Source organism: Saccoglossus kowalevskii, chromosome 18 (genome assembly GCF_978046115.1).
Source record: "Saccoglossus kowalevskii chromosome 18, keSacKowa6.1, whole genome shotgun sequence".
Taxonomy (NCBI): domain Eukaryota; kingdom Metazoa; phylum Hemichordata; class Enteropneusta; family Harrimaniidae; genus Saccoglossus; species Saccoglossus kowalevskii.
Genome location: NC_140658.1, coordinates 28,997,235 through 29,015,423, shown reverse-complemented (window position 1 = coordinate 29,015,423; position 18,189 = coordinate 28,997,235). Strand labels below are relative to the sequence as shown.

At 35.7% G+C, this 18,189-nt stretch overlaps 1 protein-coding gene across 1 annotated transcript; it reads right to left on the bottom strand.

Annotated features, from left to right (window-relative positions):
• Window positions 1–250: 250 nt before the first annotated feature.
• LOC146732016 (uncharacterized) lies at window positions 251–16,291 on the bottom strand. Its single transcript, XM_085493058.1, has 11 exons — window positions 16,237–16,291; window positions 8,071–8,736; window positions 7,777–7,970; window positions 7,580–7,628; window positions 4,966–5,133; window positions 4,545–4,616; window positions 3,811–4,068; window positions 3,393–3,552; window positions 2,748–2,880; window positions 2,515–2,622; window positions 251–2,221 (listed from the first exon to the last, which is right to left on the bottom strand). Exons 2-11 carry the CDS (start codon window positions 8,720–8,722, stop codon window positions 1,796–1,798), a joined length of 2,220 nt encoding a protein of 739 aa, XP_085349184.1. The 5' UTR covers window positions 8,723–8,736; window positions 16,237–16,291; the 3' UTR covers window positions 251–1,795.
• Between the last annotated feature and the right edge of the window lie 1,898 nt (window positions 16,292–18,189).

Here is an 18,189-nt window from a genome sequence, read left to right as displayed (position 1 = left end):
ATTATAAAAAATCATTCACACATTATAACCCATGCACATACACGAAATGACGACTCATATGCACATTATTACCACTCTATAAACACTGTGATCCACATTAAAACAATCCATAACTATTTACGACCCATATACATAATAAAACAACTCATCTGCCCATATACCCCCACATATATATACATCACGTTAACATTATAATGACCCAGATGCACAACAAAATTAACAACTACTAGTACATAATAAAAAGATAGTGTTCGCTTTCCACCGTCAATGTATTCATTTTAATACTGAGTATCGAAATTGTAGATATAATGATACAAATCATGTTTTATGTTTGTTTCAAATTGAAGTTGAAAGTATAAATTCATCTAATCCACCAGAGAAAAATCCGTTGATAAAAATTAATGTTCAGAAAGTCAATAGTGTATGTGTTGCTCCGAATAAAACGCAAAAAAATACTTTTTCATCCAAAACAATATATAATGCGTGCGGTATTGAGTAGGAAGAAAACGAGAGAAAAAAATACATTTCTTTTATAATGTCTGATTCTGTATTAAGATAACATACATAGAATGCCCTGATCACAATTACACTATTTCTAGTTGTTCCCTTTCCCTACCTTACATTACAAATAAAGTCCACAAATGTTGGTGAACAGTATCAAGAATATAATGTTAATTTTATCCATGCACAGCATACCTTTATGCTGGATAATGTAAAGTGACAAGTACCATCTTGATAATTGCTGTGTAAACATTATGCTTGAATGATTATCATGACTACAAAGGTCAACGACGATGATCAAATACATATGCTATCTATATTAATACTATATCCTGCCTTCTATCATAGTTACGCTATACCAACTAAAATGATACCAAAACAGGTACAGTACAGCGCAGTACAATGATGTTTGATTCACGAGTAAAATAAAACAAAGACTCTAACATCATTGAACATTTAATTTAGGAAAAACAAACCTGTCACATTGGTCCTCACTGCAAGAGGTTACGATCCCCTGTCTAATTCTAAGGCAAATTAAAACAAAAAAACCTGACATTTATTGAACATTTGACTTAGAAAAAACAACCCTTAGAACCCCGTCGGTACGCCAGTCATACTGGTGCTCACTGCAAAAGGTTACGACCCCTGTCCAATTCTAAGGCAAATTAAAACAAAAACTCTGACCTTTATTAAACATTTAACTTAGAAAAAATAACCCTTAGAACCCCGTCGGTACGCCAGTCATACTGGTGCTCACTGCAAAAGGTTACGATCCCCTGTCCATTTCTAAGGCAAATTAAAACAAAAAAACCGACATTTATTGAACATTTGACTTAGAAAAAACAACCTTTAGAACTAAATCGGCATGCCAGTTATACTAGTACTCACTGCAAGAGGTTACGACCCCTGTCTAATTCTAAGGCAAATTTAAACAAAAACAAATAACGTATGTGTAATTTCTTGGAATTGGATACTCTCACACTCACGAAATTTATGTGAAACGAACCACCAGGGAGAAACCATCAAACCAGATTGTAAAAGATCATTAGAAATACGAGAAATAAAACGACAAAAATAAAGCGCTAATTGCCGGACATTTAATAGTGGACAGTTTTCAGAATAAGCTAAATTTGTCCTAGCAAGAAAACCAGCAGTAGTGTTTCATGCACGACACTGTAAGTTTCCCTCACAGTAGTACAGTAGTCGAAAATTATAGTGTTTATTGAGTGTCCAGTCCCTCTTTTAATCGACGTATTTTATAGTGTCACATTTCTTATGACTAATGCCACTAGATTTAAACCCATGAAGCATATTTGGGATGTACTAAACCTTTCAACTCTGGCAATAAATCACAAATAGTTGGTCTGTTTTCTGCTGGCACAAATACCCGATTTAGTAGTGTTTTGACATTTTCGTTGGCTATAGACTGCGAGTTTGGAAATTTTCCCATTATAATTTTAAGCATTATCTCTGGCAGCCCGAGCCCTTCCCACACACGTTTCCTACTGTATACCTCATTAATAATGCAACCAAATCCGTAGACATCAACACATGGGCGCGATTTCAAACTACTACCTTCCAAGCGTTCTTTGGAACAAAATGCAATAGTTCCTTTCAATGAACTTCCTGTGACTGTGCTTTGCGTGTAAGAACTCGTCTTTTCTCTATGTTCTGATAAACCGAAGTCGCAGATGAATGTCTTATTAGTACCACATTCAACCTGTAGGTAAAAAATGAGATGTACGAGTAGCACCATTATAAGCCCATCATATTATTTCGTTCCATATATAACCATATTTCCAAAATCCTTTCCGCTTGAGCTGGCCAGGATATTGTACATGCCATTAAAAAGTAAACCTTATTGGCTGAACAAGAAATGTACAGTAGACTTTATGCATAGTGATATATGCCCTATATAATTACAGACAATGGTTCTGTCTTCTTCTATATCATTGAATTTAAGTTTATTATATTATAGTGGATAAATTAACATAATTAATGAGTCGTACATACCAACACATTGGCTGGTTTTAAGTCCATATGGACGATACCATTCCCGTGGAGGTATTGCAAACCGATTGCAATTTGATAGATGACGTAACCATTGGCAGAATATTTTAACTGTAATATACGAAATAATAAACAAGTGTTAATCTTGTTGCTTGCTGTATATTAGCGACCATTCGGATCACATTTTCACATCGAATGTTTATGACTAAAACAATACTTTAATATTACAACATTACCTGACTCTCTGTGGGCAAGAAGTGAAGTAATTCTTGCAAATCGTATCCGTTTACATACTGGTTTACAAGGTAGAATTTAACCTTCGTTAAAACAACACCAATAAGAGACTGTATATTTGGATGTCGAAGTTTTCTACAATTGGAAGTTTGGATAACATATTCAATAACTAACAGACTGTATGAGAAGCAACATTGATATATAAATAACAAAATATACATAATAATAATAATAATAATAATAATAATAATAATAATAATAATAATAATAATAATAATAATAATAATAATAATAATAATAAAGCAGTGACCTAGTCATTGCACATTAAATAGACAACGATGCTACTGAACAGCTACCATTTCAAATGAGCACAGAAGAAAATACAATCGAGGAAGCAACAGCATGACTATTTCCTGTACATGCAGATTTTAAGAATGCTTGACATGTACGTGAACGTCAAATAGCGTTGCATGTTTATTGTGTCTGTATCGACTGTAGTTGACGCTTTGCATATTAATTAGAAAAATTACAATGTTCTACTGCCAAAATGAGACACGGGTAAATAACATAACACAAAGGTTCAGTAATAATAACGTCACCTCACTTCGTAGATGCAATAAACACATTGAGAAGCTCATGGTATTTACCTGCATAAGTTAACTTCTTTTGGTACATCGGTTAATACTCCTGGCACGACTTTGATAGAAACTGGTAAGCACATCCATTTACCTTTCCAGACAGTACCAAACGTGCCAGCACCAATCTCCTCTTCAAAAGTGAGATCCTCTTTTTTCAACTTGATGTCAGCTGCAATATGATTATACCATACACTGTCAATGTATGGTGCTGGAATTCCAAATTAGGAATTAAGTACTGATATACGAAGGATATATACATGCACTCTGGGATAGGTAGCCATGATGGAAAGTCATGTGTTTCGAAAAGAATGAACACATATTGAAGTATTTCATATTAAAGTAGACAGAAATAACTGCACACTATCACACATTTGTTTGTACTTACAATCAATATATTTCCATTGTTTACTGGCAACACGTGACATACCTGGTGTATCCACTATACTGATGATACGAATTTTCGATGAGTCTTCCTGTTTCCCAAAATAACAAACCCTGCACCAGTATGTGCCTTCTTCTGGGACATGCACAACAGATAAGTTCTTGCCACTCTTCCATTTCTTGTCATTGTGGTACCAAGTATACTGCGTAATGTCTCCATGATGGTAGGCAATGCATCCAATGATGTACTCGGCTGATTCCTTTACTCTTCCATGTATTACATCAGGTCCATAGACTATCTCTTCTAAAATTTAAATGAGTAACATAAATATATTCATATTAACATTCACAGCCACAGTTTTATACATATTGTTTCAACATTAAAATGTAAGTGTTGGGATCACATAAGAGACATGCGAGCCAAGTTTAAAGGCAATGTCTATATTCCCACTGTAGTTATATTTTGAACATGCATACATACACATATAATGAGACTTTGACCTTTGATTTTAACATATAAATAAGTATTGGGATAATGTGCCTAGTTTAAACGCGAAATGTATAATGAATTTTCTTTTATTCATATGTGGTTATATGACTACATATGTATTATATACTGCCATCTTGACGCTTGATCTAAAAATGTTGCAGCATTTGTGCCAATTTTGCAGGTGCTTGCAATTTCCCACGCAAGTAATACAAATCGAATATGTATATTTCAGTCAATCCATTCACTGATACACCCGGTAATTTCTGTAAAATATATGTTGGTTTGCTTACCTCCCTGCAATATGTGTCTCTCCAGTGATGGGAATTTTGGTGAATTGTCTGACCATGTAACCATGACATCATCTACAACAAATGTCCATGATATTAAGATTTTGCGAAACAATGGTGTGTGTACAAAACCATGTTTAACCTTTTGGAATATTTTGTGTTTGTTGTTTCTTCCCGTGTCAAAATATGTCTCATATCACAATACCATTTGAATAGTATTCCCCTGTGCCGAATCGATCACAAAATAAATAAATAAATAAATAAATAAATAAATAAATAAATAAATAAATAAATAAATAAATAAATAAATAAATAAATAAATAAATAAATAAATAAATAAATAAATAAATAAATAAATGAATGAATGAATGAATGAATGAATTATAGCATACATCAAACATAATACATAGCATGGAACTATTACCTCCAACATTGACTTGGGTAGCTCGCCATCCAGACTCAATAGGTTCGTAGTTATCTCTCTCTATGTTCACATGTAGTTCACCTTCATCTATTTCAGCGCATGCAAACTTGTTGCAGACTGTTTTCTGTTCAATTCCAATACGCTTGCTATACCAAACACGAATATATTCTGCAATATAATATATTATTATACATCTGTTACCGTAACGCCATTAGTAAAAACGTGCCGCTAACGGGGTATTTTCGTCCTACCATATAAGAAAATGCGAATTCCAAATATGAAATGATAGTACGCGCGTGAGCGTCCTCTAATAATAAAAACAAACATGGTTGCTACCAGGGTTTAACCGACCTCCAACCAAAGAAGTTGGATTCTGTTCTAAACTTTTTAGATTTTGGCATTTCTACGATGTATCCTTGGAAGGAAAAGATGTATGATAATAAGGTTATTACGAAGATACCTCAAAGTATGCACTCAGACAGTACGCCGTCGCATCGACCTTCGCTGTACTGTCTTCTTGCATACTTTGAGGTATAGTCGTAATAACCTCATAATATATCACAGCATTGTCAATACTAGTGAATGATGTCATTGCTGTATTATTTGCAATAACGTATCCCATTATTTAGCCCGGCCCCGTAGCAAAGCAAATAAAGGAGAGGGTATTTAATGAGAAGACAAACTATGAGGTAACAATCAAATACTAAAATCAGCATGATATAAAATGGCTATTGCTAATAACAACAGATTTTTATTGCGGTGAACGTCGTGTGGTTGGTTAGCCGAAGCGCGTTCGTTCGCGGCGTTCCTTCTATCCTGCGCGCTTCTAGATTTAGCAACGGATGATGCTGCCATGGTTTCAATATGAATATGCATTGCCATAATTAATTTGGAATACAAACAAGTTTTGGTGTTGAAACAACAGCGGGGAATCAGTCTACCGAATGTCCTTGATAGATGTAAATATCTTACAAAAACATTGGTGCCTAATTTGTTTAATTATTTTAAGGGATATAATTTCCAGCTTTATTCAAAGTAATTCAGATATTTTAGTATAAAAACAAATGCCTCATCTCAGAATAAAGTGCTGCATTTAGACGTGAATAGATTCATAAAACATACAAGATAAAAGAAAATCTTAGCTGGGTTTTGTTCAAGTATTTTGTACAGGTGTCTATCAAAAATGAATGGTTCACTGAGACAAATATGAACTGCCTTATTATATTCATTGTGTGGGTACTGTATTATATGAAAAGTAAAAAACGCCCTCTATGAAGAGCTATCATGTTGCAAGCTCTGCATTGTAGGAAAATCAACTTAAATAGTTAGTTGGTGTGCAGTGGAGAGAGAAGTCAACAGTACTGTTGCCTCCCGAAAAACTGCAATCTTTGTTTTTGAAGTGCGTTTTTAAATTAGTATAAAAGCTCTATCATTATGTTCTAACAGCTGAAACAAATTCCTGTGAATTTTCATTTGTCGAATGAACTGTTTGTCAAATACAGAATACATATTTTTTAGTACTATTTTCTTTTCAAAATGTGGATGCAACGTTTTGCTTTTTATGTATTGTTTTTGATTTGATAACTTTGAACTAAACAGATTTTCTATTAGCTTCAGATCATGATCAAAGTTGACAGTTGCCAATAACATCTACCCTGATACTTTGAAAATACTCGTGAAATTAGGTAATGACACGACTATGTACAGTCCATCCGCAGCAGCAATCAGGCAGAAACGTACACACTAGTGTTACAGTAGCATAGTGCGAGCCTGGGCACCGCAAAGACGTATCCATGTCTTATTAATTCCAATGCTAGGCCACAATTATACTAGATTAAATCTTTTTTTCCCATTTTATTTTGCAATATGAAATTGTGCAAACGAATTTCAAGAATGACAATTTAAATTATTCAGACTCAGTGGCCAGCGAGACACTGTAGCTGCAGGTCTATAGCTCTTCGTGTGTCGGTCTCTAGTCTTTGTCATGGTATTTTAGTCATTTCTGTATATTTTGTGTCATTAAATTTGTTATTTTCAGATGCTTTATCGAATGTTACGATATGGGAGGAACCACAGCTAATCTGAAAATAGCAAATGTAATGACCCCCAAATGTATCACAAATGACTAAAATACCATCACAAAGAATACAGACTGAGACTAGAAGAGATATGGAGCCACAGCTAGTAACACTGGAACTGTTTCGTGTTCTGCTTTATAGTGGAAGCAAATTACTGGCTACAAAATAATAACAATAATTTACTTCCCACCATACCATAATGAACTGAAACACACTTTGTCATTATGGGTTACGGGTCACTATTCTAAGTACAAAATGTATATAACATCATTTAAATTAACAGCTGGCAATCATATCACATACCATTTACCACATGTCAATTAATAACATATGAATGGTCAAGTAAGTGAAAACAGATATATGACTTTCTAAGCATCAAAAAACAATACCAGGTGTTCCAAGGCATATTTCAGATACATGTACCTGGTCTTGTGATTTAGAAATTGTGTTTATTCACTTTTGATTTCCCACATACACTTTATAATACTTGCTTTGCTTAGTGTTGCAATAAATCATTTTTTGAACATTCAACTTACCAGAGTTTCCATCTTCATTGATGAGTTCTGTTTTAGTCTGTAGTTTACGCTAAAGGCAAAGTTGAACAAATGTAAACAAAATGAACCTCAACAAAAATCTTCTATCACATTGACATTGTTACTGTTAAATTAATAATCAATAGGTGAAGTTGTGTACATTTTCATAAATATATTTAAATTGTTATCACTTGACTTACCATAGCAGGGATATTTTCTTCACTTGTGTCTGATGAAGCCAAGTGATCATCATCGTCATGATCATGAGCATCATGATCATGATCATCATAGTACTCATCTGAATCATAGTCATCTTCATATTCATCTTGATAGTCTTCTCTTAGTGGTATTCTCATAACAGGGATAGCGTCTTCTTTGGCTCTTTCATAGAAGTCTGTTGAAGATGTAATAAAAATTTGTCATTTGAAATCATTCCCAATCACTTTAATTTGCGAAGGTCTCTCAAAAATTTAGATTAACTTAGAAATACTTACCATCTTCTATATCTAACTTTGGATATAATGCCCGCCGGGCTTTAGCATCTACAGCTTTCTTATTCACCGTGTATCTCATATCAAGTGTTCCATCAACGTTAGTTGGCCCTTTGGTTAAGGGACCGGAAGGCAAATGCGCTCGGTTTTCATGGTACCTCATATCGGGTTGTCCTTTTTTGCTGGTTGGCCCTGTTGGCGTCACTTTTTCAGCTTGGGGAGGTAGTATAACTTTGGCATCTACAGCTTTCTTAGTCACCGTGTATCTCATATCAAGTGTTCCATCAACGTTAGTTGGCCCTTTGGTTAAGGGATTGGAAGGCAAATGTGCTCGGTTTTCGCTGTATCTCATGTCAGGATGCCCATCACGTCTAATCGGTCCCACATGTGGCACTGTAACCTTCATTGATGCAACTGGAGGAGAATATACAACCTTGGTTTTGGCTGCTTCTTTGTTTACTTTGTACCTCATGTCTGGTTTGCCATCCATTCTGGTTGGCCCACCAGTCATTTGACGTGGTTCATTGAAGAGTTGCCGGTTGACTGAAGATCTCATGTCGTACCCACCACCGACATTGCGTCCAGGTGGCAGATATGCACTTCTGTTACATGAGTACCTCATATCTGGAGTACCATCCTTCTTCAATCGAGACATTTTCTTAATTTTCACTAAAACATAACACATTGAAAAGTTATGATGACATACTAAATAAAATAACTCAACCTTTGTCACTTTCTATACATACAGCCCGACTATTGATGTATTTAAGTTTTTAGTGTACGTAAGTTAAGACCTCATAGTTGTCATCGTAATAAACTGAATAGCTCATGTTAGTCGTCTCTCGTACATATCTCTGTTTCTATTTCTCGATTTCACATACTTGTTTAAATAGAATTGCAATGTTCATACATAGATGTTGTATCCAGTGTCTATTTGCATGTAAATATGGAAGGGAAAACAATATAATCCAAATAATATCCATTACGTGGCACAATTGTGTTTTGTAATGTTGCTTTGAAATACAGAGGTAATATACTTATTATTTGGATAGTGTGAAGACACAAGTATAATACCAATGATCTGACATGTAGTTCACGATATAATAACTATTTATTAATACTGTTAATGAAAGCATCGTCTCACAAGACAATCAAAGCATTAGACAACCAAAGTACAAGATTACTAGCCCTCAAATAGGCCATGGCTCATAAATAATGAGGAGGTGGGCTTTCATTTGGGAGAGCCAATAAAATATTTCTCAATGGTATATTCTAACTGCCCATTGCCATACATGGCTATGTAAACCAAGTAAACCCTGGTTAATTAATTTTGACACTTATTGAGAGTTCCTGTAAGAAGTCCAAGTATTCTAAAATAAATAGAATCCCATATGTTTCCTGGCCTGTGTCCTCTGGGAGGGTCAAGTTCCTCTCAATAACTGTGTGTGGCCAACTCGCACGCATGGACTTGCACCAGGATGCAGTGGAATAGGTCAGTGAAAGCAAGCTTTCCTTCCAGAATCATCATAAACAGCTACCAACCCCATTCATCATCTATACTGTCATCACAACAAAAAGGGAGGGACCCAGTAAAAAGCAAGAGTCAGACAATACAGCAGCACAAGGCATGTAGCTATTGCTATATTGTCATATATTGTGATGGCTAAACAAATCTTCTTGTGAAACACAGAGACCCTAATGCAGCTGAGACTTTTTATAGCGCACTCCAGTATGAGAAAAGAAGAAGCCATGAAACACGCCATCTCAAAGGTGGGGGCAGGTTTCTTTGCAATTCTAACAACCCAGAGAAGTATATCTGCAGTTCATCAACAGTGTCCAGTTTCTATTGACTCTCCTTGACATTAAAAGCAAATTGGCTAAGTACAGGGAGCGGTTTGCATCTCCATCTAAAAGAAACATACTACAGCACGCTAACTGACAAAAACACCAGTGAGCACAAAAGGTTTGGGAGACCTATGATGACCTATAAATCCACATAGATGTGTTCCTCCTCGTGGATGCCCTTGAGATCTTCTATGCAAACACCAGTATGGTCTGGATCCTGCCAGACGCATCGCTCAACAAAACAGATGTAGAACTCATACTGCTCTTTATTGAGAGTGGTTGTGTGGCGGGATTTCAATGGTCGCAGGACGTTATGCATGGACTAACAACCCACTATCATCTATTTAGACACAAACAAAAAGTGGTTGTTGACTGTCTGAGTTTAAGGCAGGCTATATTAGGTCATCCTGAAGAAATCAGATGGCTTTATCTTTGAGGTGGCAACAGAAGAGTAGCGCAATATGCACAATTCCACACCACATAATGGTTTAGAAAGAGCATGAGCTCCTAGGTGTTGGGGTAGCACCGACCAGGGTAGAAAAGAAGGATCTGTGTTACTGAACAACCCAAAAATTCGTCCTTTCAGCCGAAATCAATCACAGAATGCATTCCTATCGATGATTATGCTGCTTCGGTACGAGGACTGTCGCGTCTTTGCTTCTCAAGTTAAATTGTGCAATGGCGACCTGCAATTGTGTCCAAAATGTGACAAGAAACGGAATGATGTCATGTGGGGTGATACGTCAAGAGACGATAAACAGGAAAAAGAAACTGGATCGATCGCAGTAGGCCATGCAGGTATCGTGATTAATGAGCTTTTGTGCTTCTTGACTAACAAGATAGATGTCGTGACTACTACCATGTTAACAAAGCTGCGTATGGAGCATTTTGAAGATCAAGAAATCGAGTCTGCTGAACGAGTACTATACGACTTGTGTGAAAACACTATTCATTCGAGTCAGTTTATTAAACGTCAAGGACATCACAAGAAACAAAATAATTTGCGATTCTTCACGAAGCCGACGGGAATGATTTACCTTGCTTTGTTGTGAAAAATCTGGCAAACCTGCATCCTATCGACTTTACACACGTTGATCAGTGACTATGCAGGATATTAAGTTATTATGTGCAGAGTTAAAACAACTAAAAAATTCGATTCAATTGCTTCTGGCGTGTGCTGATAGCGTTGTAAAGTTAGAAAAAGAAGTGGGTGCACTCCATGGCGAGATGACCCTTCTAAAGCTAAATTGTCGCTGTAACAACAAACAAGCAGCCTGTCGGCTGAGATAGCTCCGTTGTTAGCAATGCACATTTAAATTAAGAACTAAAGATATCATTAGAAAATGAACAATATGTATAGTATCAAAGCAATCGGACTTGCTGTTTTCAACAAGATTTAAAAAATATCACTTTTCACCAAAAATGACAAAAATAATCATCAAAATTAGATAATTAGATATCACCACGAAATTAACAAATCTGAAAGAGGTCCACATGTAATACATATATATGTAATATAAAAGCAATCGGACTCGCGGTTTTCAACAAGAAGTCGAAAATAACACTTTTAACCAAAAATTACAAAAATATTCATCAAAATTAGAGAATTGAAGATATCATCATTCAATGAACAAATCTGAGAGAGGTCTACATGTAGTACCTATATATGTAATATCAAATCAATTGGACTTTCAACAAGAAGTCGAAAATATCACTTTTTACCAAAAATTACAAAAATATTCATCAAAATTAAAGAATTGAAGATATCATTACAAAATAAACAAATCTGAGAGGTCAACATGTCGTACCTATATGTATAATATCAAAGCAATTGAACTTGTGGTTTTTAACAAGAAGTCGAAAATATCACTTTTTACCAAAAATGACAAAAATATTCACCAAAATTAGAGAATTGAAGATATCAACGTGAAATGAACAGATCTAAGAGAGGTCTACCCAAGGCACATATGCACCAAGTATCAAAGCATTCAGGCTTGTAGTTTTCAAGAAGAAATCGAAAAAGTAAAACATTGACACGGACGACGACGACGGACAATCACTCATATGATAAGTTCCGCTCGACAAAGTCGACAGCGGAGCTAAAAAGCCATTAAAAAATTGCGTCAAGAGTTTTCTACTATGAATGAGGTTACAACTCCTGTCCCTAATGGATACGACTCTCTTTTACATAACAGTTAAAGTGACTCTATTGATGCAGTAACCGGGGCCAAACCTTGTGATCAACAGGCAAGTACACCTGCTCATATCATTAATATATTATTCATACCAAGAGGAAATCGATATCTTATGCTAATGCATTGATTACAATAAAGCCTGCACGTTCCATGGGGCTAATGAAGCATCAAAAACAAGTATGCAGACAAGGTATACGTGTCACCCCATGAATGAGCTCTGTAGGCCGTATGAATGGTTTTCACCACTTTGAAAAAAACGAAGCCGGAACCGTACCCAGGTAACAATCGGAAATGCAGGAGACTGCTTCCAATTGAAAGCTGTTCAATCAAAATCTGGAGTGAAACTTTTTGTAACCAGACTTGCCCCAGAGACTGTACCTGATTCAGCAATACATTATATGAAGAGTTTGATTCATATATATGCAAAGTGTGAGAAACTCAACTCTAAGTTCAATTCTTACGCATCATTTGTGATTACTGTACCACGTGACTCTATGGAGAAAGTGCTTACGCCCTCTTCATGGCCTGCTGGCATACTTGTACGTAAATATTATCAATCAAGATGATGAATAAAAAGTTAACTATCACCTCATATAACTGTCGCGGTGTCAAATCATCTGTTGAAAATGCCTAAGATTTATGTTCTAACTGTGATATATGTCTCACTGGCTCACCAAATCTGATCTTGAATTTTTACCTAAAATTAGTGATGAGTTCTATGCTGTCGAGGAATCTGGCATGGATGAGGAATCGAGAATACGTGTCGGGCGCCTGTACGGAGGTGTAGCAGTACTGTGGAGGAAAACACTTATATCCACGAAAATTAAACGTTACAATGATTCTCGGTTATTAGGATTAGAAATAGGGAATATGGATAATATGTTGACTCTCATTAATGTGTATATGCCTACTGACAGTGAGTACAATTACCATGAATACATTGAATATCTAACAAAGTAGGTGGTTTTATTGATGACACAGTTTCTAATTGTGTTCTCGTCATTGGGGATTGGAATGCTAAAGTTAATTCTAAGTTCAGTAAAGAACTTGATTCTTTCTGCACAGGAAATAGCCTCATATGTTCTGATGTTGTCTTTTGGGGGCACTGGGCACTTCATGTATTACAGTGAGACTCACCATACCAGGTCTATTAGTAACGTAAAAATACTGCACGAATATATTGGATCAGATCATTTCCCATTGAGTATTAAATGTAACTGTGATTGTCTACCAAAATTTAAGGCCTAGTCTAGTGCAAATAACTCTGCTATTCACAAATATGCACACCAGACGGAGGCTATGCTGTCCTGCATTTCGTTACCTCATGATGTGTTATCCTGTCGAGATTCTGCTTGCCTGGATGTAAGACATCGATTGGCGATTGATACACTCTGTGATGAAATTGTTAATGCCTTGACAGAGGCGGCTACTAATGGCATACAACAAATAATTATGTAAAAGATCATCACACGATTGCACGAGTTAGGAGGACCTAGGTAAGGTCCATTGTCCAATTTAATGCGTTAAACTCGAGCTAAATTTAAATATGTTCTGAGACTTTGTGAAAATAAAAGTAATATGAGGGCTGATGCTCTTGCAAGTAGTCACCTTGATGAGAATGTTAACTTGTTTCAAAAAAACGTATGTAAGCCCAAGAAGTCTTAACAACATTCACGATCGATTGACGGATCTAATGGCTACAAGAATATTGCTAATATGTGAGGAAATCATTACGCAAATCTACTATCATGTGTATCGGACAACAAGGACGAACAATATGTAAGAAGCAAACTTCAGAATGTCAACTCATCACAAGACATGATTGTACATTCTTCACGGTTGTTTGCCGCGAAATGGACTCAGTAACGAACTCAGTGATATGGGTATTGGTTGCCATTTATATTTATATGTCTTAACCATTAAATATATGCAGACGAGATAGTTTTAATATGCCCGTCAATATTTTTCTGCTCACATCAAGGTATGGGCTACGTTTGATGAAAGTGTATTAATTTTGACTGGGCCCTCGTTTAATAATTCAATGCTACACAAAGAATATAGTTTCAATGAATGACAAGTAAAGTAATAACTTATCAAATCTAGATTATTAAAAAACAAAATTAATAAGCCCAAAAAACGAATATATGTTTGTGGCAGCAACCTAAGATCTACGAACCATTCAACATACTACACGTACACACTATGTGATGTTTAGTTTGATGCATACTAGTATATTACCTCCGCAAAAGAGCCTAATGTTTTTGGTAGCGTCTGTTTGTTTGTCTGTTGGCAGTTATTGATGGATTCTTGTATTTTTTGGAAAGGGGTTGCCCTTGACAACAGAACACACCCATTAAAGTTTGGAAATTATGTTTCATCTATAAAATTACGGGCAGGCCTTTGATGCAACGACCATACCATTAAATGTTAGTAGAGATTTGGATCTGGTTACCATGGAAACTGTAATTTGCTCACGGAACCGATTTCATGCTCACCCGTCTCCGCATAACACCCCTCCACCCGCAAAAAATGCTCCCAAGTGATTTCAACAATCCAGCCAAATGAGGCTGAGGCCATTTTCACCCTGAAAAAACACCCCTACAATAAAGTGGTCCAGTTCCCTATTATATATCCTTCTAGTTTTAATTAAGTTTAGACGATTTTTCGATTACCAGAAGCCCAAAAAATGCCACCAAAGAAATAATAAATTGCAATAAAATGAAATATGTGAACAAAACGGAAAACGAATATATATTCAAACATTCTGCGAATATAGAAACACTTTGACGACCATTTCTGTCTGGTCGTCAACATTACCGGACAGCGTGGTTGGCAAATCCAAAGAAATAATAAATTGCAATAAAATGAAATATGTGAACAAAACGGAAAACGAATATATATTCAAACATTCTGCGAATATAGAAACACTTTGACGACCATTTCTGTCTGGTCGTCAACATTACCGGACAGCGTGGTTGGCAAATCCAAGATTGTGGATAGTCCGACTAAGATTATATATAATCCCAAACTAGGGTCAGTTTACGGATGAAATTCCAAATACATGGATCAGTACTTCTAATTCTGTGTCCATGATTTATAGTGACATGTATCAATAAAAAATTCAGGAACATTATATAATAAATAGTACTAATATAATTATTTAGAATGTAATGCGTCTGGTTGCTGTTGATTGCTTAGATGCACTCAGAACACCGAACACATCTCTAGACGCTACTTAGAAATGATAGATCACGTGGTTCCATTACTTGGAAATGATAGATCACGTGGTTCCATTACTTGGAAATTGTGATACTCGTCGAAAGATAAAAAATCTTTTACTGGTGGGTCACCATTCATTAAGAGGGAAAGGTTGTTGACACAATTCTACTATTATATTCATACTAAATTATATTCATGTTTTAAAATGAAAGAATATCCATGTTGATTGCTAAATCATTCGTGGATTTGCTTTGACTCGTTGTGAGTGTATGTTTAGGTGCGTCGGTCTACCAGAGTTTAAGACACACCCACTAAACGCCGCTGTAATAGCGATATCGCTAACTATGGGGTTTACGACTAACGTGCGTGGTGACTACCGCTCTTCAACGTGACTGCCGTTCCTTGCGTGCCGTCATGGTATTTCATCGTAAATTTCTCGCGTAGAAGGTGGTTAATCCTATTTGTAGTAAACAAAGTTTGTGCGGTAAATGTATTAAAACCCACACTAGTAGTATCACCAACACCGCTGTACACAGACACACCCACTAAACGCCGCTGTAATAGCGATGTCGCTAACTATGGGGTTTACGACTAACGTGCGTGGTGACTACCGCCCTTCAACGTGACTGCCGTTCCTTGCGTGCCGTCGTGGTATTTCATCGTAAATTTCTCGCGTAGAAGGTGGTTAATCCTATTTGTAGTAAACAAAGTTTGTGCGGTAAATGTATTAAAACCCACACTAGTACACCGTATCACCAACACCGCTGTACACAGAGTATACCCAGAGCATATATACCCATTAAAACGCACGTCGTCGTATAACATCTCGACATTAACTGTGCTTCGACTTTCACTGAGTGTGTCTACATACCCCGTACCGTACAGATTCATGAAATACACATCAACTTACCCTTATACTGCCTACTGCATGGTATAGTGGTATGGTGTGAATGCAACTGTTGTAGACGATCTAAAAATAGATAACCGCAGAGGGTGCTGGGAATTCGGAGAACTCCGGACTCATACTTATTGTGTTTTTCCCGTACGACAGAAAGTACTCTATTTCCTGGTATTTAACTCCAATGGACGCGGACTATATCAATATTTTCTGGGCTGCTCACATTGCGGTATGGGCTACGTTTTATGAAAGTATATTAATTTTGACTGGGCCCTCGTTTGAGGCCGGAGGGTTGGCTTCCAGGACACGAAAAAACTTATCTCAGACTGAGGAATAATTCAATGCTGACGCAAACAAATTAGTTTCAATGACAGACAAGTAATGACCTATAGAATTTAGAGTAGACTTGCACACAGTCTTTTGTTTATTTTATTATTTTTTTCAATAAAATAAAATATGGGAGGGAATAAATGGCGAAAGCTGAGTTACCGTTGCACTGCTTCGAGTTCACGACACTCAGCAAGGCTATTTTGAAATGTGATCATGTGACTCCGGTGAAGAAAATAGATCACGTGGTACAATGGCTTTCCTACGTTCCCACTTCAATAATTTCTACTAATTCTCATTATCTCTATAATTATATTATATCATTGTTTTATCACTTATATCAATGTGAGATATTATTAGTGTCTATTAATCTGACTAAAATCCGACGTAGATGTACGTATTTTGTTTATTTATTAAGTTTGTATATATTGGATGCAACCACAACCCCGACAGTGGCGATTTTGTCGATTTATTTTTGTAAATAAATTAATAAATTAATAAATAAATAAATAAAAATAAATAAATTAATTAATTAATTAATTAAATAAATAAATAAATAAATAATTATTTAATTAATTAAATAAATAAATAAATAAATAAATAAGGTATGTACAAACAAATCAAATTAAAGTGGGGTACACCTTTCCTCGTTTGATGAATCAATTGTGTGACGTAAAGGGATGAAAAGAATGTTGTTGTTTTGAAAGAAATCAGCTTATATTAGAAATGAAAATTGTAATCTAATAAACAGACAAACAAAAATGGCGTCAGTTGTAATTCTGGATATTTTATTATTATTAAAAAACAATAATATTTGTTTAATAATAATGTTATTAATATTAATAATTTGTATTGTATAATCGTACCATTATTTGGATAATGACTCGGAAATTGGAAAATTACAATGAAGAAGTAAAGATGAAGAACTGAGAAAGTAGCCAAACTGGAAGTGCTAAAATAGAAAAAAGTAAAAAAAAAAATGTTATGTAGGGGCAGCTGGTAGTTTTTGAACTGATCTTCTCTGGCACTGAAGCGGTTATAGATGTAGCTTGCTAGTTTTATTATTGTTTGGCTGCTATTGCTTGTTAGAAAATTATTAGCATTTGTGCTGTTACAATGTATTAAATTTATTTCCTTCAATTTTTCAGTCCCCTCATTTACATACAACATGCATTCAAGTAAGGAGTGCATTTCGTCTTCAATCTCATTTTGGTCGCAAGCAGTGCACTTTCTACCACTGCAAGCTATTTTTTTGTATCGTCCTTTCTCTATTTTTAAATTATGGGCGTTAATTCTTAATTTTGTTAACGCTGCTTTTGCATTTCTTACTGTTGATATATAATTTTCATACTGGAAAATCTTCTTGGCATCACATGTAATAAGTTATATGTTTTCCCTAATAAACGGGAAACATGACTTCGATTCGATTCAACTTAATATTGCAAACGAACAAGCAAACAATTCCTACGGATGGCGAGTACAGACGCCCGGGTACAGGCGACTTCAAACTTCCGTAAATAAGTGGCGTCACTGGTGAAATGTTTCATTGTTTGTTTAGGAAGAGGTTATTGTTATTGTTATTGTAACTGTTGTTATTTATATTGCACCAAGTAGTTATTAAATCTCTGCTTTCCGAAC